The 23,856-nt window shown below is 39.3% G+C and overlaps 1 protein-coding gene across 2 annotated transcripts in view; it reads left to right on the top strand.

Annotated features, from left to right (window-relative positions):
* Nucleotides 1-23,856, top strand: part of ITGA8 (integrin subunit alpha 8) — a gene marked incomplete at both ends in the record, with an annotated part of 178,244 nt that overhangs the window by 123,470 nt on the left and 30,918 nt on the right. For both annotated transcript variants that reach the window (XM_082648292.1, XM_082648291.1), the window contains 3 exons: nucleotides 8,051-8,156; nucleotides 10,369-10,527; nucleotides 21,447-21,575. In XM_082648292.1, the coding sequence (XP_082504418.1) occupies nucleotides 8,051-8,156; nucleotides 10,369-10,527; nucleotides 21,447-21,575 (394 nt within the window). The remainder of the gene's footprint in view (nucleotides 1-8,050; nucleotides 8,157-10,368; nucleotides 10,528-21,446; nucleotides 21,576-23,856) is intronic.

Raw genomic sequence — 23,856 nt, 5'->3', positions numbered from 1 at the left:
GTTTCTTTTCATGCAGATGAATGTTTTTGACATTCGTTCACTTTAATGCCTGTGCCTATAGCTCATTTGTTTGAATTGTGGAAGAATATAACATTGTAAAGCTATAAAGTAACTTATGTATCTATTCTACTTTTGATGAATACTGGGGGTTGTATTTTTTCTTTTTTACAAGCTTTCTTATACTATCTCCTGCTACACACGTGGCAGAATGTCAGAAGGGTATTATGTGCTTAGAGGTGGAATTTCAGGATCGGGAAGTATACGCTATTTAACTTTACTAAATAATACCAAACTGTTTTCCAAAATAGTTCTACCAAATTACAGCCCCACAAGAAGTGGATGGAAGTTTCCATTGCTCCACATTATTAACTAACTTTCAAAATGGTCTAGTCTTTCATTTTGAGCCAATCTGATGGATAGGAAATAATATCCAACTGAAGGTTTAATTGGCTGTTCCTTGATTCCTAAATGAGATTAAGCAGTTTTATGTGTTTGTTAATTTTTTATTCATCCTATTTGGGGAAATTTCTGCTCGTTCTTTTGCACCTATTTCTACTAAGTGACTTGAATTTTTCTTATTAGTTCATAAGAATCCTTTCATATTCTAGAGTTGAGACACTAATCCTTTATCAGTCACGCATAGTGCAAATGTCTTTTCACAGGGTTTGGGTTTTGTTTGTAAGTCAAGTTTATTGAGGTATAAATTATATAAAGTAAAACTGACTGTTTTTTAGGTATCCAGTTTGAAGAGTTATGACACCACAAGAACATTCACTACAAAACAGTTCCAAAACCCCACATAGTTTCTTCATGTGCCTCATAGTCAATCCTACCCTCGCTCCCACGCTCTGGCAACCTTGATCTATTTTCTGTCGCTCTGTTTCCAGAAAATCATATAAATATACTCATACAGAATGTAACCTTTAGAATCTGGCTTCTTTCACTTAGCATAATGCATTTGAAAAAAATCCATGTTCTTACATGTATCAGTATTTTGGGTTTTGTGGCTTTTTTTTGTTTTTTTAATTGCTGAGAGGTATTCCAGTGTATGGACGTCCCATGCATAATTCATCCATTCACAAGTTGGTGAACATTGGGTTATTTCCCGTTTGGGGCTATTAATAAGAAGTCTGCTACAGGAATTCACACACAGGTCTTTGTTGGGACATTTGTTTTCACAAATGGAGTTACTGAGTCGTATGGCAAGTGTATGTTTAGCTTTATAAGAAACTGCTGAGCTCTTTTTCAAAGGGGCTGTACCATTTCCCACCAGCAAAGCATGGGAGTCCCAGCTGAGCAGTGTGGTTGCCAGCATGTGCTTGAGATTTGTTTATTTGTTTTTAGCCATTTTGGTAAGTGTGTCAGTGAGAAGTATCGTACTGAGGTTTTAATTAGCATTTTCTCATGACTAGTGATACTGAGCATCTTTTCACTGCTTATTTGCCATCCGTATCCCTTTTTTGGTAAAGTGTCTCTTAAAATTTTTATCCATTTATTACTGAGCTGTCTGTCCTAGTATCAAGTTGTAAAAGTTCCTTACACACTCTGGATACAAAATCATTTATAAGTGTCCTGAAAATATTCTCTCCCAGTTTATGGTTTGGCTTGTTATTTTCTTAACAGTGATGTTCAAAGAGCAAACGTTTTTAATGTTGGTGAAATCCAACTTCTAAATATTTTATAGTTTGTGGTCTTTGTGTCCTGTCTAAATCTTTGCTTTATCTGGAGTCACAAGATTTTCTCCTATGTTTTCTTCTACAAGTTTCATAGTTTTACACTTTGGTCTATGATTAGTTTTAAGGTAATTTTTGTATCTGGTGTGAGGTAAGGGCCAAGGTTCATTTTTGCATGTGAATATCCACTTGTTTCTGTGCCATTTGTTCAAAAGACTATTCTTTCCCCATTGAATTACTTGGCACCTTTGTTGAAATATCAGTTGTTCACCTGTGAGAGTCTGTTTCTGTGCCTCCTACTGTTTCATGGAGCTACATGTATACATATACAACAAGTCCTGAAATGCAGTCTGTACTCTGAGATCTTGGTAAACCCCCTTACCAATTTAGTAGCATTTTGTGTGATGATTTTCTACAAAATTATCATGTCATCTGCGAATAAAGACAGTTTTACTTCTTTCTTTCTAATCTGTATGCTCAAAAGTTTAACCAGCTACAAAGCTACGGGGAACAGTCCCTGCAAGAGATCACTCTCACTTCTGACACAAACTACAGATTTGGGTGGTTCCCATCCACCCACAGGTTCAATAATTCACTTAGAAGGACACACCAAACTCTGAAAGCTATTATACTCCTGGGTACAATTTATCACAGGGAGAAGATACAGATTACAATCAGCCAGGGGCAAAAGTGCATAAATTGGAGTCTGGGGAAGTACCAGACACAGGGCTCCCATTATTCTCTTCTGCAGAGGCAGGATGGATTACTTGCCTAGTACTGATGTGTAACAGTATGCTGCTACCAGGGAAGCTCACTCAAGCCTCAGTGTTCAGTCGTGGGTTTGGTGGGTGGGGGGGGGGGTTGGCGGGGGTGGAGGGTGCGTTCCATAACATAGGTATGATTGATTGATTGACCACTTAATTGATCTCAGTCTCCAGGATGACTGAGATGATGTGACCAAACACTCCATCCTGAATCACTCTGTTGGTCTTTCTGGTGTGAGCCACTCCCACCCCCAAAAACCAAAGATACTCCTTCCTCTCGAGCATAAAATTTTGAGAGCATAGAGGTTACCTCTCAGAAGCTGAGGGCAAAGGCCAGACCTCTTTGAAGGCAAGGTTAAACTGTTTACTGCCTAGTTTTGCCTTTTATTTCTTTTTCTTTTTCTTTCTTACTGCATAGACTACGACTGCCAGTGCAAGACTGAATAGAAGGGGTAAAAGTAAAAGGTAAAGCCTTGCCTCGTTGATAGACCCCAGCTTGATCTTAAGGAGAAAACATTCAGTCTTTTACCATTAAGTCTGATGTTAGCTGCAGCGTTTTTATAGATGCCTTTATTAAGTTGAGAATGTTCCCTTTTTCCTAGTTTTCTTAACAATTTCTGACACGAATGTGTATTCATTCAGTTTTGTCAAATGTGTTTTCTGTGTCTATGAAGAGGATTAAATGATCTCCCCTTTTTGCCCATTGAAGTGGCGACTCAGTTAATTTTTGTTTCTGAATTTTAAACCAAAATTGCATTCTGGGCAAGAAGCACACTTAGTCATGATGATTAGCCTTTTTATATATTGTGGGATTCAATTTCCTAAAATTTTGGTAGTGACTTTTGCATACATGATGGGAAATATTGATCTGTAGTTTTCTTTTCTTACAATTTTGTTCTCATTTTGCTGTCAGGAGGATGCTAGCTCCTTAAAATTAGATGGAAGTATTCACCCATCTTCTCTATTTTCTGGAAGAGTTTGTGTAGAATTAGTATTATTTCTAACTTAAATATATGGTACAATTCACCAGTGAAGTCATCTGAGCCTGGAGTTTTGGGGGTTTTTGGGGGGGGTGCTTTTTGTTTTTGTAGAAAGGTTTTTAACAATTCCATTGCATTCTTAGATATAAGGCTATTCATATTATCTATTTCTACTTGAATGGTGTTTGGTAGTCTGTCTTTCAAGGAATCATCTTTCAAGAATCATCTAAGTTGTTACATGTTTTGGCATAATTTTCTCTCATTTTCCTTTCAACGTCTGTAGGACCTCTAGTGGTTTCCCCTCATCATTCCTGATATTGGCAACTTGTAACTTCTATTCCCTTTAATTTTCCTTAGTCAATCTGGCTAGTGTTCAGTGACCTTTTCAAAGAACCAGTTTTTGTTTCATTGATTTTTCTTTCTTTTTTTTCCTTTTCATTTGTTTGTTTGTTTGACTTTTGTTTTTGTTTTCTATTCCATTGGTTTCTACTTTTGCCATTATTATTTTTTTCCTCTGTTCATTTTGGGTTGGATTTTCTCTTCTTATTCTAGTTCCTCTATGTAGAATTAGAGACTTTCCTCTTTTCTTACATAAGCATTTAGTGCTATAAATTTCCCTGTAATATTATTTTAGCAGCATAATGTTGGGTTTTCATTATAATAACTCAGCTCAAAATGTTTCCCAGTTTGCTTTGTAATTTCTTCTTTAACTCATGAGCTGACTCATAGGAAGTGACTTGTTTGATTTAGAGATATTTGGAGCTAATCTAGATGTTTCACTTTTGTGCATTTCTAATTTAATTCTGCTGTCCCTCTTGATGAGAAAAACACTATATAAAAAAATCAGAGAAGAAAATACAAGCATTATTTTTTTACCATCTTATTTTGATATCTTTTAAAAATTTACTATCTTATTTTTACTATCTTATTTTGATATCTTTTTAAAATTTACAACTAGTGTATATGAAATTTTGTCTCCTTCTTTAAGCTTAGCTTATCTTTGTTTTGCTTACCAAAAATAAACTGAAACTGTTTCTTAATTCCAAAATAAATTTTAGTCCAAGTCATCTAAATGCTTAATTTAACTGTATTTATTCTCACATATCCATTTTAAAAGATTAATATTTTTAATTATATTTCTGCCATCACTTATGACAACAGTGTTTCTAAGTAAAAAAAGAAGGAAACTTTCTATTTGTTTTACCAATGATCAAAACAGGTCATTAAAATTGGGTTTCTCATGTAGGTGCAGTTATTTTCATTGCTAGATTAATATCCAACAATTTTCCACAGTTTATTCTCTAAGAGAAAGGGTTTTTTTTAAACCATTTTGCAAAGTAAAGCTCTTTCCTCCAAGTACTCAGCAAAAATATTTGTTCCAATGTTTAATTCTTTAAGGAGAAAACAGCTAGTGTGTTGAAAACCTTCCATGTTCAGTCTTCAAGAAAATCTAATTTTCTTCTTGGCCAACAGTGTTTATTCCAACATATTTTAGCTAATAATTCTTTTCTAAAATTTACTGTTGTTTTTATAATTTTAAAAATAAACTCAAATGGATTTATTTCTTCGAATGGGGAAAAATAAAGTATTGCAAATTGTCCCATTTGTTTCAAAGCCAGATAATGTCAACACTGTCTTTAAGCAGATTTACACGTCATTTGTTGGTACAAAGGATTAATTTAGCACACACCTGCAGAGAAGTAAATTTGGCTATAAGAGGCAGCACACATAGTATTGAGCTCACAAACAGTAATAAAATTGTGTCCTCGATAAACAACAAGGTCCTACTGCATAGCACACAGAACTATATTCAATATAAACTGTAATGGAAAAGAGTATGAAAAAGTATATATATATATACACACACACACATATATGTGTAACTGAGTCACTTTGCTGTGCACCAGAAACTAACACAACATTGTAAATCAACTATACTTCAATAAAAAAAATTCTTAACAAAATAAAAATAAAATTGTATCCTTGGCAAAATAATCAGGACTGAGTAGGTTTGTGTTAAGAGAGACTGCAATCATGGATAACCATGATTTACACAGATACTGTCTATAGCAGGTATAGCCAACCTACACATTATTGTTCCATACAATAAATGATAGTCTTTGCTATCTGGGACTAATAGGGATTGGAAACGGGATTATGAAAAGAGGGCTCACACCACACAACCAAATCATTAGATTTGAACTCCCTGATAACATATAGACTTTAACTTGTAAAAAACCGAATTCCTTGCTTCCCCTTCAATCCCCTCCTCATGTCCAGTGTTACCACTGAGTACCCCAGCCTTATTACTCGAGGGTCTTCGTGGAATAACGCTCTGTCTAAGAATGTGAAGACCATTCAGTACGGGTTGTTAGGTTACTACACTGGCTGTACCTCTTAGGCTAATTAGTTGTTCACATTCTCTTTTTTTCTTCCTCACTTGCTATCTTCTTTCTTAATAACTTTGAAGACAATAAACATTTCACTTATATAGTTGGGAATATTTAGGGAGCCATTCTTTGTCTGTGGTTTACCTAGATTTGAAAAGATCTTAGAGGATATATAACTGATTTTTATGAACCATACTTTTTGAATTTTTCCCATGCCCTGTGATAGACTGTGTATTTCTTTATAGATTTCTATTTTATTTTGCTACACAAATGGGCCAGGAAGTTTCTTTAAGTTGTGTTTACTAAAACCACCGCACCCTAATGGCCCCCATAGAGCACTGTAAATTGGAAATAGAGCGAATAGTGTTTAGTAAACCTGAGCCCTCGTCTTCACGTGCAACCAACCCCCTACATTTTTGGTCATCAGTTTTATTTTCATGTATGAAATGAGGAAGTTTGAGCACATTGTCTCCACAGTACCTGCCAAGGTCTAAATTTAGGACTCTCTGGTCCTAGGAAATTTATGACCAGTGCTACAGGATTGATGACGATAGGAATAAACATTTTCAGAGAAAACGGGCTCAGCTTCTATTCTGTATTTTTTTTCTTCTCTATACCAAAATAAATAAAGTTTCCCTAGAGCCTCACAATGGATGTAGAGCATGGAACCAACTCTCTGTGGCTAAACTGAGAGCAAAGTAAAGCTTTGGGTGGTGAGGTTGTCAAGATCCTTTGGGAATGGAAGCCCAAGCTCTCTGGGCATCCCTCTGATGAAATCACCCTGCCATCTTCTCTTCTCCTCACCACGTCCCCTATGACTGATCCAAACGTGGTTTAATCAAATCAAGTCAGAAAGGGGAGCGTGGCATAATCACAAACTGATCTACAAGTAGAAAACAGTAAAGCGTCAGTCCAGAAGGCCGTGCTCTGCACTTTTTAATTACTAGTGGTACATGAAGGATGAATGCAAAGGGCTTTACAATTTAGAAGCATTTCTGTGGGTTGTCGGTTTAAAAAAATGGACGTCTCCCATCCACCCCAAGGAGAGAATGAAGCCAAATTGACTTTGACCAAAAGCATCTGACATGTTTTCCAATCATTTGTAGTGTACAACCCAGGGTTTTATCAAAATTTTCCGGATGAGGAAATAGAGACACACAGAAATTAAATTATTTGCCCTAGGGTCAGAATTTAACCCAATGCATTTTGCTTTCTGCTTTAGAAAGACATTACCCAAAAGATAACATCTGAAGCTGCTAAAGGCTGTGCTAATTACTGGGCTCTCTTAGGGCATTTAAGACTTCGGATTGCCAAGAGATGTTTTCTGCTGAAGTTAGCTGAAGGTCCGAGAATTCTTTTAAAGATACCTTTCACCTAAAAACTGCTAGAAAGCATTGTTTGGGGGGAATTATCGTTTTTAAGATTATATAACAATAACAATTTAGTTTGCAATCAATTTTTAATATGGAATGATGCCACGTGCTCCCTTTCTAGGTGTAAGTAGCAGGCAAAAATACCTACGTAACAAGTTGATATCCTACTTACATGATTCTACCATGTAACTCTCACATTCTCTCACTCTGTCTCACGCTTTCAGTTATCTATAAAATAACTCTAGAACTTGATCAGGCTTTATTTTGGCTCTGGGCCTGGCCTTGTGAGAGGTATGCCTGCGTTCATGGAAAGCCAGAGAAATCTAAGAAGGAGAAATATACAAGTGGCCACTTTTCCACTCTGAAGTATTTAACTAGAAACGGTATTTCGTCACAACTGGACATTTCACACACCATACAGAAGTCTAGATTTTTATCCACAAAAATGTCCCATTTCTTGCTATGGCATAAAGCATGGATTATAGACCCTGTACACACACACGCGTGCACGCGGACGCACACACACACACTTACACAGGATCTATAGATAGATGTATGTATTTACGTATGTATATGTGAAATTAGTCTCAGCTCAGGCATGCTCTCTGCTCTGCCCCCTAGTGCCCAAGAGAGGAGATGCTATAAAATAGTCAATCTGAGCTAGAGACCAGTTAATTAAGAGATGTTTCAGACCCTTACCTATTAGTGATTTTGCTGAACAAAACTTTCACTACTTTTTTCCTTGCGGGAAATATCTATTCAAATAAATTGACAGTCACTCTTTGCCGCCGCTGTTAATGTACTCCACACAAGTGAAGCGTTCTTTACATGTGCCAACACCAGCCATTGACGTCACATTCCATGTTTCAGGGTATCCCACCCTCCGCAGATCGTTCTGCCCATTCGTAACTGGGAACCGGAAGAGAAGCCCCGCAAGGAGGAGGGAGTTGGACCATTGGTGGAACATATTTATGAGGTAGCCGTTGTCTCTGTTGAAATTGCGTTCAGGGTTTGTCCTTACGCTCTTTAGTAATAATAAAAGACACCAATCTGAGGTCGGAGCTGTTTATATCCTGCCTAGATTTGTCCTCATTTGCTCTCATATTGCAGTGGATGCTGGGAGTGTCCTGTTAAGTAACCACTCTACCGTCACTTGCTTTTTAGTGGCGAGAGCCATTATACAGTGAGAAACATTTTATCTTGCTCCTGTTCATTTTTAAATGCTCTTTATTTCCTCTCTTTTAATGTTTGGACAGCCTACTTCTAAAAATGACTAGCTCCCTAGACTTTCACTTCTTCCTACATTTTCAGCTCTTTTTAAAACCCACCCACCTCTTAAACTAAAGGGTCACCAACCAGAAGTTACCAGACAGAGAAAACTGTATGGATTATTCACAATTGTACCCCCCAAAATGCATATATAATGTGGGTGGATGGTAGATAGGTAAGAATAATTTTACTGTTCGTTCGACTAACCCCAATCAGACATGTACCTTATTCTGAGATTTAAAATAGTCCACTGATTTTTCAGAAGCAAACCACGAGCTCCTGATAAAGCCCTGATGATCTGATCCCACTTCAAGTGTTAAACTGTTTATAGGGAAGAGCTTTGTGAACACATTATATGAAACATTTAAATTTTTTTATAGTTAGAAACCAAGATATAGTAAAGGGTTAGTTTAATAGTTGTTCTTTTTTTTTCTTTAAATAAAGTAAATGCTATCAGTGGAGAACAGTTTTTCCTGTTCATCTTCAAGGGGCCAGGAATGGAAATCTGGTGAAAATGATGTTACAAGCCATTTTCTGTTTGAGGTTCCTTCTTGGTCAATGCTCCCTATCCCTTTCTTGTGTCATGCATGCCGCTGACCCAATAATTCTGTGACTTTCATCTCAAGCTACAAGGGACATGAATAGCATTCTCTAAGGATAACACTAAAGCCATTTCAAAACTGATGAGCTGTTTACATATATGGGGAAGAAGCATCAGCTCCTGTGCAGTGTCAACATGAAAGCCTGCCATCTGCCCAACCTGTGGTCCAGAATCAGAAGCCCTGTCCAAAGCTGGATCAAAGCTCTGGCTTAAGCTCTCTTGATAACAAAAGGATAACACAGTCCCCAAGGCCATTCAGATTAAGAACCTAGCTGGAAGAAAAATTATTGTCAAATAATTTATTAAACCTTGTGTGCACTAGTTTCTCCTTAAGAATGGTGAAATTTTAAAGTCTGAAAACATTCAAACTCAATCATTCTCAGGGCAGCCCTGTTTCTAATCTGAGCAAAATGGATCATAAAATTTTAGGGTAATAACCAGTAGTGCCAAAAGTAATCGTTGAACATTTCTTACAGGCTAATCTCTTGTCTCAAAATATACTTTTATCACAGGATGCCATGTTGCTTTGATAATGTGAATTAAACACGCCACCTAATAAGCAAAACCAATAATAAATTGTTTTCTGGATCATTACAGCTGTCAGAACTGTGAAAAAAAAAAGACAAACGGTCCCAGCTAACTTTGAAGTGAATTTTTGAAAACCACAGTAAATTTAAATCCACTTAATGTTTTGTGTCCTGCAAGTATAGGATTCTTGTGTTCGAAATGTTCATCTCCTTATGCACTGTGGCCTTTCTTTCCTTGAGATTCGTTGATTAAAACAGAAGGGGCTCAGCTTTGAAATGCACACTTGAAGTGAACTGTGGTGAGCCCGGACCATCTCTGGTATTTGATGGATAGCCATTTTTCCAGAGGGTGAGAGAAAGTGCATCGCATATGGTTGCAATTGACAAATCAGTAGTCAGGAAAGGGGCCGATTTCGATGTAAAGAAAGAATAACCAAGTTTAGAAAGCAGATAATTAAAATGGCATTCCTAGCACTGTGATTAGATTAATGCAAATGTAAGGTAAACTGCACAATTATCAGACATGGTGAATCTGGTCTTTGCAAAGGAACTCTACCCTTAGAGCTTCACAGATTGAATCGTCTTCTCTCAGCATCAGCTCATCTTTTGCTTTCAGAACTCCTCTTGCTTATAGAGACTCTGTCTTCCTGTTTTCATGGTCAAAGTCCATATTTTGGCTTTGACTTAAAGCCAAAATAAAGGCTTCTTTAGAAGAGGTCCAGAGTCTATGGAGTTTGATTTCATCTTGCTGCCTTGTGCTAACCATTCCATGATGTGCTCCTTGCTTGTAGCTGCACAATATTGGACCAAGCACCATCAGTGATACCCTCCTGGAGGTGGGCTGGCCCTTCTCTGCCCGGGATGAATTTCTCCTCTACATTTTTCATATTCAAACTCTGGGACCTCTGCGATGTCAAACAAATCCTGATATCAACCCACAGGATATAAAGGTAAGAAGCCTTGTCTAACCAGCAGCTTGGCTCTATTTTTCATGGTAAGGAGAAAATACAAACAGTGGCTTACTAAAAATAAAAAGCAAAGTAATTATGTTACTTCAGTGATAACTGATCAGATCTTTGCTTTTACTGTTATAGGTAAAATACCAGATCTAACTTAAAATATCACTCCCAGAAAACTTCAGTTTCTCCTGGTTTTATTGCTCATGGTAATCTGTCATTCATTTAGCCTCTTTCGATATTACCTCTTACATATGGTTTGACTAGCAGCATGACTAAAGCCAAATCAGAAATAGACCCCATGTCATGTTTTGGAGAATTCGTACAAAATGCTATTTATAAAGTCTTTTTTGGTATATTGCCAAAAAACATAAGGATCTTTGCCAAAATGGGCTTTTCCAGATGTTGCCAATAGCAAGTAGTGAGATGCGATAATTTGCCAAAGGCCATCTTAATGCCCTGAGAACCCCCAGCTTATAGAGGCACCTAGGTCAGGGCTTCTCAAACTCTAAGCACATCCGAATCACCTGGAGGTCTCTGTAAGACACAGGGTCTGGAGGGGGTCTGAGATTCTGCCTCTCTGCAGACCCCCAACCCCATCACCATCTGCTGGTTTGTGAGTCACACTTGCACTACCCAGGACCTCAAGCATCCACAGAGCTGATTCTGTCCAGATTAAAACCCAAATCTGGCTTTGGGTTCCTTCTGGGAAGGAAAGAAATTAATGAGTGTAAGCCCTTGAAAATGTCACATTTGAATGGAAAAAAAAAAAATCCCTTGTTAATGAGATGTCCTCAAAAGAGAACTTCATTAACACTCTCTAGTACTGGCAGGGACACGATGAGCAGAGGGTGGGCTTTGGGAAATACTAATTCAATCATCCGGAACGCAGGTCCGCCTCTGTTCTCAACCAGTGGCACTGGGGCACTGACATTATGAAAGGATTTCTTCTTCAACCCAACATGCCTTTTATTCAAAGAGAGGAAGATTGAAAGGAGGTCCAGTATTCACGGATTTGTGGGGCAACAAGCCTCATTCTTCATGGGGAACTAATAAATAAGGCCACTTGTATTCCACAAAATTATTTAAAATACTTCCTCCTTGGCATCCTTCCCCCGCCCCACCCCATTTCCTCTCTCTTTGTTCTTCACTGAGATAATTTTAACATCTTCAAGGACAGTAGCTTATTAGAAAATAGTATCTTTAAATGTTAATAGATAACATCTAAGTAATGAAAACGTTCACATCTCTTGTTCTGCAGTTACCTGAGACCCTATTTCAGTCCTGAGATTCTTGGAGCACATGATTATGCAGAAGGTTTCTAACTCTCTTTGAGTTTAATGCTTAGTGTGTATCTGACACTATTTCTATATATTTGTATATATTATGTAACTTGGTGCAGTGTGTTGGTGGTGAGTTATTTTTTTCTTTGTTGCAATTTAACAAACGTTTACACTGGCTGTAATGGTACCAATAGATAACTAGCCTTAAACATTGGCAGATTCGTGCAAACTGGGTGGGAGTATGTCCCCATTACCTGCATTCCCTGCTAGCCAGTTATTTCTTAAAGTATAGACTTTGATTAAAAATCTTTCTGAGGCTAGTACTTTTTAAAATGCAACTCAGTTATGCTTATTTTATAAAACTCCATCTGTAGAAACTGAATATAAGATTTGATTACAATAGAAAGTAAGAGCATGCTAAAATAACTAAGTATAACAAGTTGTGAATTCTTGAAATTCTGAATTCATGGAAAACTTGAAAGGTTACTACTTTCAGGTTCTCAAAGTACTTTTACCTGTATTTAACAAGTATGACCCAAAGAGTCTAAATGAGCTTTTATCAATAAATAGATTTTAAAACTTGATAATCAATTTTTATATGAGTAGCTATAAACAGTTGAGAGTACTTGGAAATTACTTTCCTCTTAAGATATTAAATAGTTTCTTGGTGAAGTCACTATTAATTTACTTGGCAATTTCTTTCTTTCTGGATAATGCAAAGCTAAACAGTCTATTCTTTGTCTTAAATATGAATTGGAAATTAGCAAATTATTTATTATATCTTGTTGTTGTCAAAAGAATAGGCCAGGTAAACTTTTAAATCTCATATCGATTTCAGATTCTTGCATCAAAGCTAATTGCCAGGGTTTTTTTTTTAATTGGAGTATAGATAGTTTTATTTTAAACTATCTAATTTTTATAGAAACTTAGTTCTTTAACTGGGGAGCAGAGAGGGGGTGGATATGGTATAAGGAAAAAGGAGACAGAAATGTATTCGCATAGGCAGAATCAAACCACAGAGATATATTTGCACAGGCAGGATCAAACCACAGAAATATATTCGCATAGGCAGGGTCAAACCACAGAAATATATTCGCAGAGGTAGGGTCAAACCACAGAAATATATTCGCATAGGCAGGGTCAAACCACAGACATATATTCGTATAGGCAGGATCAAACCACAGAAATATATTCACATGGGCAGGATCAAACCACAGAAATACATTCACATAGGCAGAATCAAACCACAGTATTAAATCTTACCTATGGGTGGACGAATGTACAATTCCTTACTATGTGGTTCTACAATTTCTTTATGAGTAGAGGGATAGGTGGTGAGTGTCTCTAAAACCTCTGCATCTACCAGTCTTTTCTGAGGATGCTCCAGTCTCCACTGGATCAGCCACCAAAATGTCCCAACCATGGACCTATCAGAGGAGGAACCACCACCTCAACTTCCTGAAATTTCTTCCAGAGGATTTCCAGAGTTCCCCACCATGTTTTCCTCTTCAGCCATTCAGTTGATTTCCTTTCACAAAAAATCCCTTCCTCTTGTGTTCACATACAATTTTTTAGTCCGCTTCTCCCATGTATATTTTCACTTTTATCCACTTACCACAGAAAATAGCTCTCTCCTTCACTGACTCTTTCCAACTCTCACAAGTTCTCAGGAGATTGGCTTATGAATTGGAAACCATCGGATTTCCTCTGAAACATTTTCTAGGCCACCCACTTTAAGGAACCAATGCCCCCAACTCTAAAACCTTTGAAATTCCCCAGATATCCTCCGCAGAATCTCCACAAGGCTTCACTCTAATTAAGTCTATCAGCATTTAATGTAATGTACTTAACACAACCATTTTTTTCCTATTTTTAAAAATTACTCACGTAGCAACTGCCCTGGCTTTATTTTTTATTGCAAATACTTAGTTGTATGCATCAAAGCCATACTGTGGATAAAGTAGATTTTCTTGTGGGCTGGCCCGAGAACTGAATCACCATTTAAAACATCATTTCTAAAGACGAAGGTATTCTGAGTGCCAAACATTCAAGGCTGAAAACCTTCTGAAATACAACCCACCTATAAATTAAGTATGCCTTCCAAATGCACTCTCCTCACTTCAGCCTCCAAGTGCAAGTAGGCCTGACCGGGTTCAGCTCTAACAGGAAGTGTACTGTTTGGTTATCCCATGAGTTACCCGAATGTCCACAAGGTTTGAAGAGGAGACACTGACCACGTTGGAAAGCCACCACCATGTCCGTGTTCTCCTAAGACCTGTGACTGTCTTAGGAGAAAGTGGGCACAAGATCTCACCCACATCCCACTCATTTGTTACCCAAGTACAGAGCATCGACAACTAAATTAGGGTTGCGGGCAGGGAGGACACATTCAGAAGGGCGTGAGGTTTTTATCTGTAAGTGCTTGCCTCATGTTAGCCTGCGCGGGGACCCACTCAGCCTGCTTTCTGACACTGTTCAAACGTCTGAGCGTGGGGGTAGAAAGAAGCCCGGGGAGATGATGGGCTTCAGGAAAAGCTTGACTGAGGTGCACAGACACTTGCGGAGTGCAGCTCAAGCAAGCATGAGGGGTGGCACTTGGGAGTGTCACTGTCACCCTGGCTTTCACTCCCAACTCCAATGAAAAGGCTGTGGTCTCTGGTTTTCTGTTCCTCCCATGATAGTTCCACTTCATTTCTCTGTCTTCTACAAGCCTGGGGGCAGAAGCAGGTGGCCGTGAAGTTTCTACTTCCAGACTCCATGGTCTAGGGCAGGGACAGAGGGTTTGGAGGCGGCCATTTCCCCACATCCTACCATCTGAAATATTCTGAAACCTTCAACTGTCTGCAGCACTCCAACCAATCCATTAAATCTAATTCGTTCCAGATCCTTCTTGGAATAAAATTTTAGAATTGGGTAAAGTATTTCTCAACTATTCTAAAGGCAGTAAAATAATGATTTCAAACTACCAATTTTCTTATTTTGGTGGACTCTGTCCTAGGGTTGGGAGAGTCCTTCAAACAGGCTACAATCTCTCAATAAGATGAAGTTGAAAAAGTAAACACGATTAAGGAAGCAAATTTGCATAGAGAGTAAAGAATTTTTTTAATTGGCAAGATTTTGTCAGGAACGGCCAAGTACGAGATGCTGGGACACAGAGCTACGGATCGTAAGACTGTGCCCAGAGAGCAAAACAAACAAGGTGGTCAAATCCAACCTGCGTTAAGATCACCGTAGAATGTTCTGGGGCTGAGTTCAAGAAGGGAGAATCCTGAGGTAAAAATGATCTCATGGGGACTGGACTAGGACAACTGATAGCAAGAGAGAAAGCCAAGGTAGAAAGAACTGTCTTTGGAGCCGCGGAAAGCAGGAAGTTACCACTGAGAACTGATCTCTCGAACAAGATCGCTCCCACAGGAAGTCCAAATTACAACCAGAGAGTGCAGACATGGAAAGCAGAAACACAGAAACTGTTCATCAGGGATTACAGCCCTGCAAATTGCTTTTTTAAATCAGACAGTGGCTTGGCAAACTTGCATAGTTTTGTCTTATCCTTAAGAGAATTTTCTTCCTTCATAACTGCCTCCATGTGCTACTGCTTCTTGTTAATTCAGAGTGCAGGACACTTGGTACTTCGTAGGTCAGCAGCTCCCAGCCCAACTCTCTCTCTCTCTGTCTCTCTTTCCCTCTCTCTCCCTCACCCTTCCCTCCTCCTCCCTCTCTCCCCTCCTTCTCTCCCCCCTTCCCTCCCCCCTCCCCTCCCTCTCTCCCCTCCCTCTCTCCCCCTCTCTCTCCCCTCCCTCTCTCCTCTCTCCTCTCTCTCTCCTTTCTCTCCTGCTCTCTCTGATAGAGGAATTTCATTCACCTGTTACTTATAACACCACCTGTAGTAGTGTTACTTATCACATGGCCAATTTTCAGCCACCAAAGACATACTTTCTGAGGTCTATTTCTCTTTGCCTTACCTTCTCTTTAAGATGGGCTTCAAGTTCTCATGTATATTTCAGAAGGTAAAAACACATGTCCAACAACTAAGCTTCAAAATCACCAAAGGAGTGAACTGATTCTTTCAGTTATGCTTTGCATGAACTGTTCAGGAGGTTAAAAAACAGCTGTGGTTTTTTTTCTCTCCCAACAAATCCTGAACATTTATGTCTTAAAGAAAATGGCATGGTGGACCGACCCCTTGGACTTGTCTGTTTCGATTTAATTACAGGCAAAGTGTCACAGGAGAGAAGGGCGCCGCCCCTTGTGGACTAGGAATATCCGAAATCCGAAGGCAAATGACAAACAAGTTGAAAACAGAGTGTGTGTTGCGTTTGTTTGGATCCACAGAGCCCTTAATCCAATGTCACCCAACTCTTCTTCCAAAGCTGCATTTCCAACTGCATTGCACATTCCAGCCACACAGTATCCCTTTAATCTGTAAATTTCAACCTATCCTAGAGTAAGAGTTTGTGAAGATTTATGAAAATAGAAAACTCCTGTTGGGGTCAGATTCAGACTAGCCCTGGGGAGAGAGCCATATTGCTAACAATCGTTTCCTCATTGCAGGAAGAAGCAATTCTCATGTTTGTTCTAAAGAAGATACATGAGTGTTTACCACCAGCTTGCACAGCACTTAGCAAACATTACCCTGAACTGGAAGTCCGCCTAACATGGGCGCTAAGGGGCCAGCCTCCCTCACCCCTAAGGGTTTCAGATTAAGGAAAAACTTGACTTATGGGTTCATGATCCATTGTGAAACAGGCTCTGAAAATTCATCTGGAAAATAGCCTTTAACTAACTGTTTACATTTCTTGGATAACTTCTACCTTGTTTTTTGGGTTGTATTTTGTTTTGTCCTTGGAAATAATTTCTGGAATGCCATTTGAGAAAACTGTGTTGCGAGCCATTGGAAGACTTTCTGATGATGGTGTTTAAGCGCGGCTTCCTCTGTTTGTAAAACAATGTCACTAAAAGAAAGACACATTTTATCAGCCAACCCCTGCTGTGTCATACGTTCATTCTCTAGCTCAGAGAAAGTCCTTTGTTTTACCGAGAGACCACTTAGAAATATTTGTGAGAAACGGTACACCAGGGGCCACCACAATAGGTTGTGTCATAACGTTATCCGTGCACAAGCTGCATCTGATATGAACACACAGGAAGCTGAAGAGTTTTCTTCTCTTTGGGTTATTATTTTACTACAGCTACTACTGCTACCACCGCTGCTGCTGCTACTACTACTAGGCTACACCTTGGGAATAAAACATATGCCCTAGTTCTTTCCAGCATCTCTGCTCTATAGTTTGGTTACTTACAAAGTTAACAAGTCTCTCAGTGACCTATTAAAAAAAGAAGAAATTGGACATAACAAATCTCAAAGCAAAAATTACACACACACACACACACACACACACACACACACACACACACACACAGAGTGTATGATGGAAAACATATAAGGGAATCTTAAAGATTTCCACAATTCTGAATTTTCTGTCTAAGCTCAAGTTTTAATCTTACGCTGTAAAGGTTTCTCTATCAGATTCTCCACCACTGAGTATCCCTGAGCTAACTCATGGCTCACCTGCCATTGTCCTGGAATACTGCAAAGGCCATGGGGCTGACCCTCACCCCACTCCCAGGCACCTCATCACCCCAGTGCTCTGAACATCACCTCTAGCTACCTGACCTCTGAAATATTCAGTTCAGCATCCAAGACTCTAAATCAATCTCCTGCTTTTCTATTTTTCCTCACTTCCTTTCTCCACTAGCCCTTTTCTTCCTTGATATGAAAACTTTCTCTGAGTCAGTCCACCCACCCGACTCCCAAGGCTGCCTTTGGCCATGCTTTCTTTCCTGCCAAGCCTGGAATCCACGATGAGCTGGTTAAAACATTCTTGTACAAGCTCCCTTACTTCGCCTCCCTTGTCCTCTATCCTTTCCGAGTCCCTGCACCCTCCCAGATTTTGGCTTCTCTACCACTTAGCCTGCGGGCTTGCTGCAGACCGAGGGCGGCTCGTGCTCCCTGGGCCGCAGCATCTGCAGACTCCCCTCTGCCATCTGATGGTCTCTCCCTTCGGCTCTCCTCAACCGGCTTCTCCAGACCTTCACTCCTCTCCCCGTACCTCCTATCCAGTCTCTTGAACATCACTACTATTAGCAGGTGACCTTAAAGCGAGACAGTCTTCAAATGACCCATTTCCCATTCCAAATTCCTCCTCACCGCTCGCCTCCCGCCCACACATACACCTTCCAATCATCTCTCCCTCATCCTTAGCTCCTCTCCAGCACTTTCAGAGGAAAGTTCTCCCAGTTCCAAATTTAACTTTGCTGCATTGACTATTCCCCGTTTCCTGTATCTGCAACCTCCTCTCTACTAGCTCCTTCCTTGGAGCCTATAACGTTACTTATTTCCTCCATCTTCAAAACAAACAATAAGCAAATAACCTGCCTCTGTATCCTCTTACAAGAACGGATTTCTTTTCCCTTCTACTGTTAGCCAAGCTTGCTACCCCTACTTCCTTATTTCTCTTTTACTCTTATTATAATTTTTTTGGTTTTCATCTTAAGAGGTACTAAACGTCCATCATAGGAATATATCAGGCAAGACGTAAAAAGATAAAGAAGAAAATACTTAATTTCCAGTAATGTCACCACCCACTTACTGTTATATTTTCTATTTATTTATGCATTATTTTTTCACTTCACCCATAAACATTTCATTGTATATTGCCAATAATTAAGGACACTCTTTAGAAATCCATAATTCCATTATCATACCTAAAAAGTAATTAGCAAAACTTCCTTAATATCATTAAAACTCCACCACTGCCTAACAATTAGATGGCTATTCTGAATAGTCCTATTTCTGACGCACAATGTAAATAAACAGCCATTTTAAAAAATCGTATTATGTGTGCAATTTTGTAGCCTGCCTTTTCCTCTTACTAAGATCTTATATCTTTCTAAATTACTCCATAGCTCTACATCATTTTTAAAAAACTGTCCAGTAGTCTTTTGTATAAATGTCGTAACTTTTAAACCAGCATCCTCTTTATGCCCTTAAAGCTTTATGCTACTATCTTTTGTCTCCCTTATAAATAGCTGCTAAGAATATTCATGTTTTATTTTGCTTTGTTCCAGTGCTTTCTTATTTGGAGGATGAAGCTGCACCTCATCTCTTAGCCGTTAGGAATTAGTTAATATGAGAATAAGATTGAGATTTAATTTCATACTTCTTCAAATAATTATCCATTTCTCTAAACCCATTCATTCTTTAGCTTCTGTGGTTCAGTTTCCACCTATACCAATCCCCTGCTCAGGAAAGGGCATCCATAACTTCTTTTTTTGTTTTTTTTTAATTGAGATATAATTGACATATAACATCTTATTGTATTCAGATGTACAACATAATGATTCGATATTTGTATCTATTGCAAAATGATCATGATGTCTGGTTAACATCCATCACTTTATATATTTACAAATTTTTTTCCCTTGGGATGAGAACTTTTAAGATGTACTCTCTTAGCAGTTTTCAGATATACACTACACTATTGTTACTTATAGCCACCATGCTATACATTACATCCCCAGGACTTACTTACTTTATAACTGAGATTTGTACTTTTTGATCCCCTTCACCCATTTCACCCACCACTGACCCTCACCTCTCACAACCACCAATCTATTCTCTGATAAGTTTGTTTCGTGATTTTTTTTGTTTTTGTTTTCTTAGATTTCACTTGTAAGTAAGATCATAAGGTCTTTCTGTGTCTTATTTCACTGAACATATTGCCCTCAAGGTCCATCCGTGTTGTCACAAATGGCAGGACTTCCTTCTTTTTTATGGCTGAATAATTCTGCATTGTATATCGTTGTATATGTTTAGCACAATTTCTTTGTCCATTCATCCGCTGGTGGACACTTAGGTTGCTTCCAGGTTTGGCTATTGGAAACAGTGTTGCACTGAACATGAGGGCAGATAGCTTTCCCAGTTAGTGTTTTTGTTTTCTTCGGGTGACTATCCAGAAGTGGAGTTGCTGGATCGTATGTCCATACTTAAGACTTAAGTGACAAATTCAGTGAATCCTTTTAGTCCTAACCTTTCTTTATTCCTCGGCAGGATTTAACATTCTTAGTCACTTATTTTTCATCTATTTTTCTTTTCTGCTACATTCTTTTGGTCAAGCAAGTCCCTGAAGCCAGCCCAGGCTTAAGGGGGGGATTAGACCCTAACCTGTCCATGGGAGGAAGAGCAAAGAATCTAGCCCATCAGTCACTATTTCTGCAACTTTCTTTTCCTGAGGCTGCTGCAGAATCTCTTTCCTGGGGTGTCTCCTACATCTGATTTCCCCCTGTGACTTTTCCCGGCTGGGTCTCCTTCCTCTTTTTTTTTTTTTTCTGATATTTGTTGGATGTTATATATGACTCTATGCTTCTCACTTGACATTTTCTCATGGGGCAACTCAGACCAGTTGGCAGACAGTGACTGTACAGCTTGACAGGTGCTGATGGAGAGCACAGCCATCATCTGGAACATCAGACAGGCCTCAGGGAGTCAGCCTGGTGCAGGGCAGGAGTGGAGCATCGTTCTGCTTGCTGGGAAGCAGGATGCCCGGGCCTCTTGATGAAGGGGGAGGCTGGTGCAGCAGACGGAGGTCAGCATATAGGGGGCTGTGTCATACCAAGAAGCCTGGACTCTATCTTTCTGTTTATCCAGTAGATTTTTCTAGGTTCTTAGGACATGATGAGCCCTATCATTTCAGCTGCAGTGTAGGCATATCTTTTTTCATTCCACGGAGACGAGCATACTAGGATTCTTCCTGTGACTACAAAAAAAAGACTGGGTAAAAGAAGATGTGCTGTCAGGGACAGGTAGTGGGGAGCAAAAAATTAGGTTTTATATTCAGTCGGTCTAAAATAAAGAATTTTAATGGGATACTATGTGTGATTTACTGGAATTCTCAAAATATTTATTCGGTGATCAGATAGGGCCAGCATGGAGCCTGAGATAATATCGTAAGTTCTGGAACACTTGCAAAACAAACTCAGGGCTGAAAACAAGCTCCATCATGGCACACTGTTCACGTGGTGTGCTAGGGAAGAGTCATGTTCATTGCAACACAGCTCTCTCCTGAGGGAGCACTACTTAACAGTTACAGGGTTTGGGGCCCAGACACGCCCAAGTCCTTGACCACATCTGGCTGTTTCCCCACCATCAGCACCTCACTTTTCTGCCACCTCAGGATGCATCTCACCACACAGAATATCCCTCGGTTCCCTGATCGACAATGAGAGCAAAGTAATGGGAAAATGACAGCTCACGCTTAGAAAGTCACTTCCACCCTCTCTGCCCTTACGGGGAAATCACTTCTGCTTAAAATCTTATGCTTATAAAGATAAACTTTCCAGGAGTGCATTCCCCGGGCTTCAGGGATTCCTATAAGTGGAGAATGGAAAGGCTTGTTTGCCGCCAGCGTGGTTCCTCTTGCTGATGCGTATGCTGCTGGTCAATGAGAACGGGTCTGAATTCTCAGGTGAATCACAGTCAAGAAAAAAAAAAATTGCCTAGCACTCAAGGCAAGTGAAAAGGTGCCGAGCGCTCATGTACCTGATGTGCTGTTTCTGGCTCGCTCTTTGCAGCCCGCTGCCCCCGCCGAAGACACCCCCGAGCTGAGCGCCTTTTTGCGAAACTCCACCATCCCTCATCTGGTCAGGAAGAGAGACGTGCCTGCGCTGGAGCCTCACAGACAGAGCCCCGCCAAGGTCCTGGTGAGTTTTCTCAGTGCGCAGATTTTGGATTGGACAGAATTCGCAAATGCACGTGGTTTTAACTTCAAGTACTGCTTTTCAGTCCCCTCCCAGGCTCAGATACGCCCAAATTTTGGGCAGTACGTATTGTAGGTGTGAAAGCAACTACTTTTTTTTTTATTTTTTGTAATATAACCTTTTCACTCTTCTGAACCTGCCCTGGGGGCCACGGGAGAGAAATAACAATGAAAACATAAAAGGTGACCTTTCATGCATTTCAAGAAGACAAAGATTCAGTCATCAGCCGGTCCCCAGACACTGAACTGGTGAGAGTTTGAAGTGAGCCTGGAACACTGCCCATGCAGTGGGTCCTTGGGGTGTCCATTCCTGACTCTCACAATTCTCTGCTCCAGTGGAAGAATCGAGGATGGTATTTGCAGATTTCCTGGGCCCAAAGCAGTGGGGTCTGTGGTGGATCTAGCCTGAGCTTAGTCAGCCCTTCGTGAAACTGTGGACGGCATTCATGACTCAGCTTTTTTTTCTGGCCACGCTGCGTGTCATGCACTATTTTATCTTAGTTCCTGGACCAAGTTTCAACCCCCTGCCCCCTGCAGTGGAAATACGGAGTCTTAACCAGTGGACAGAGAGGGAAGTCCCATAACTCAGCATTTTAGATTCAGTTTTCCCACTCATTCCAATGTGAATGTTAATGCCATTGGTTGTATGTGTAAAAAAGGTTAAAATGTTGTGGTTTCTTTCAATGTATGTCTTTTTAAAAAATTTATGCCAGACCTCACATATAATGAGTGTACTGTCTCAAGAATCTTTGATCATTGTAACAAACGATAGTAAAACCAACATAATCTCCCAGCGCTTCACAAGTAGAGACACATAGGGATGGGTAGGGCAAGAAGTAACCAAATATATAGAAAAACAGCAGTATAAAACAGAATTTTTTCAAGTCAGGATGACAGACTGAACACATGTATTTGCCTAGTTTTCTTCCCCAGATCCCACTGAAAAGACAATAAAAATTTAATTAGTGAAAATGTATGTCTTGAACATGCTCTGACATGTATTTATTTCATCTTGACCATACAAACAGTTTCAAACACGGAAATGGCCACAAAGTGCAAGGAGCAAGTCTAACATAATCAGTTAAACTTAAATCAAGAGAGGAACATTTATTATAATATTGATAGAAGTACCTGCAATTACATGGCAAAAAGCTATGGCAGTTGGCAGATATGACTCAAGTTCCTGTAAATTTTTATGGCACTGTAAATTAATTTTTCAAAACATAAGAGTAGGGAATCTATATGCTATGCAGTTTACGATAAATTAATAAAACTAATATTATTATTTTTTAAAAGTTTCCAGGAAGAATGACAGAACAGAAAACAATGATTTAAGTTATGAGGTTGTAAGGTACAGCATGGTTACTACAATTAATAATACCGTACTGCATATTTGAAAGTTGCTGAGAGAGTAGAGCTTAAAAGTGCTCATCACAAGAAAAAAAAATTATGTAACTATGCGTGGTGATGGGTGTTAGGTAGACTTATTGTGGTGCTCATTTCACAATATGTACAAATATCGAATCATTTCATTGTATACCTGAAACTAATCGTGTTCTATGTCAATTATACCTCAATTCCTTTTTTTTTGAATTTTCTCTTTTTTATACAGCATTATTAGTTATTATTAGTTACCTATTTTATTATTATTATCTATTATTATTAGTTATCTATTTTATACGTATTAGTGTATAAATGTCAATCCCAATTGCCCAATTCATCACACCACCCCCCACCCCACTGCTTTTCCCCCTTGGTGTCCATACGTTTGTTCTCTACATCTGTGTCTCAATTTCTACCTTGCAAACCAGTTATCGGTACCATTTTTCTAGGTTCCACATGTATGCATTAATATACAAGATTTGTTTTTCTCCTTCTGACTTACCCCACTCTCTATGACAGTCTCTAGATTCATCCATGTCTCTACAAATGACCCAATTTCGTTCCTTTTTATGGCTGAGTAATATTCCATTGTATATATGTACCACATCTTCTTCATCCATTCGTCTGTTGATGGGCATTTAGGTTGCTTCCATGACCTGGCTATTGTGAATAGTGCTGCAATGAACATTGGGGTGCATGTATCTTTTTGAATTATGGTTTTCTCTGGGTATATGCCCAGTAGTGAGATTGCTGGGTCAGGTGGTAATTCTATTTTTAGTTTTTTAAGGAACCTTCATACTGTTCTGCATAGTGGCTGTATCAATTTACATTCCTACCAACAG

This window comes from Grampus griseus (assembly GCF_964374135.1).
Source record: "Grampus griseus genome assembly, chromosome: 2".
In the NCBI taxonomy this organism is placed as follows: Eukaryota; Metazoa; Chordata; class Mammalia; order Artiodactyla; family Delphinidae; genus Grampus; species Grampus griseus.
The sequence above is the reverse complement of the archived record's forward strand: the minus strand, read 5'-3'. Positions and strand labels throughout refer to the sequence as shown.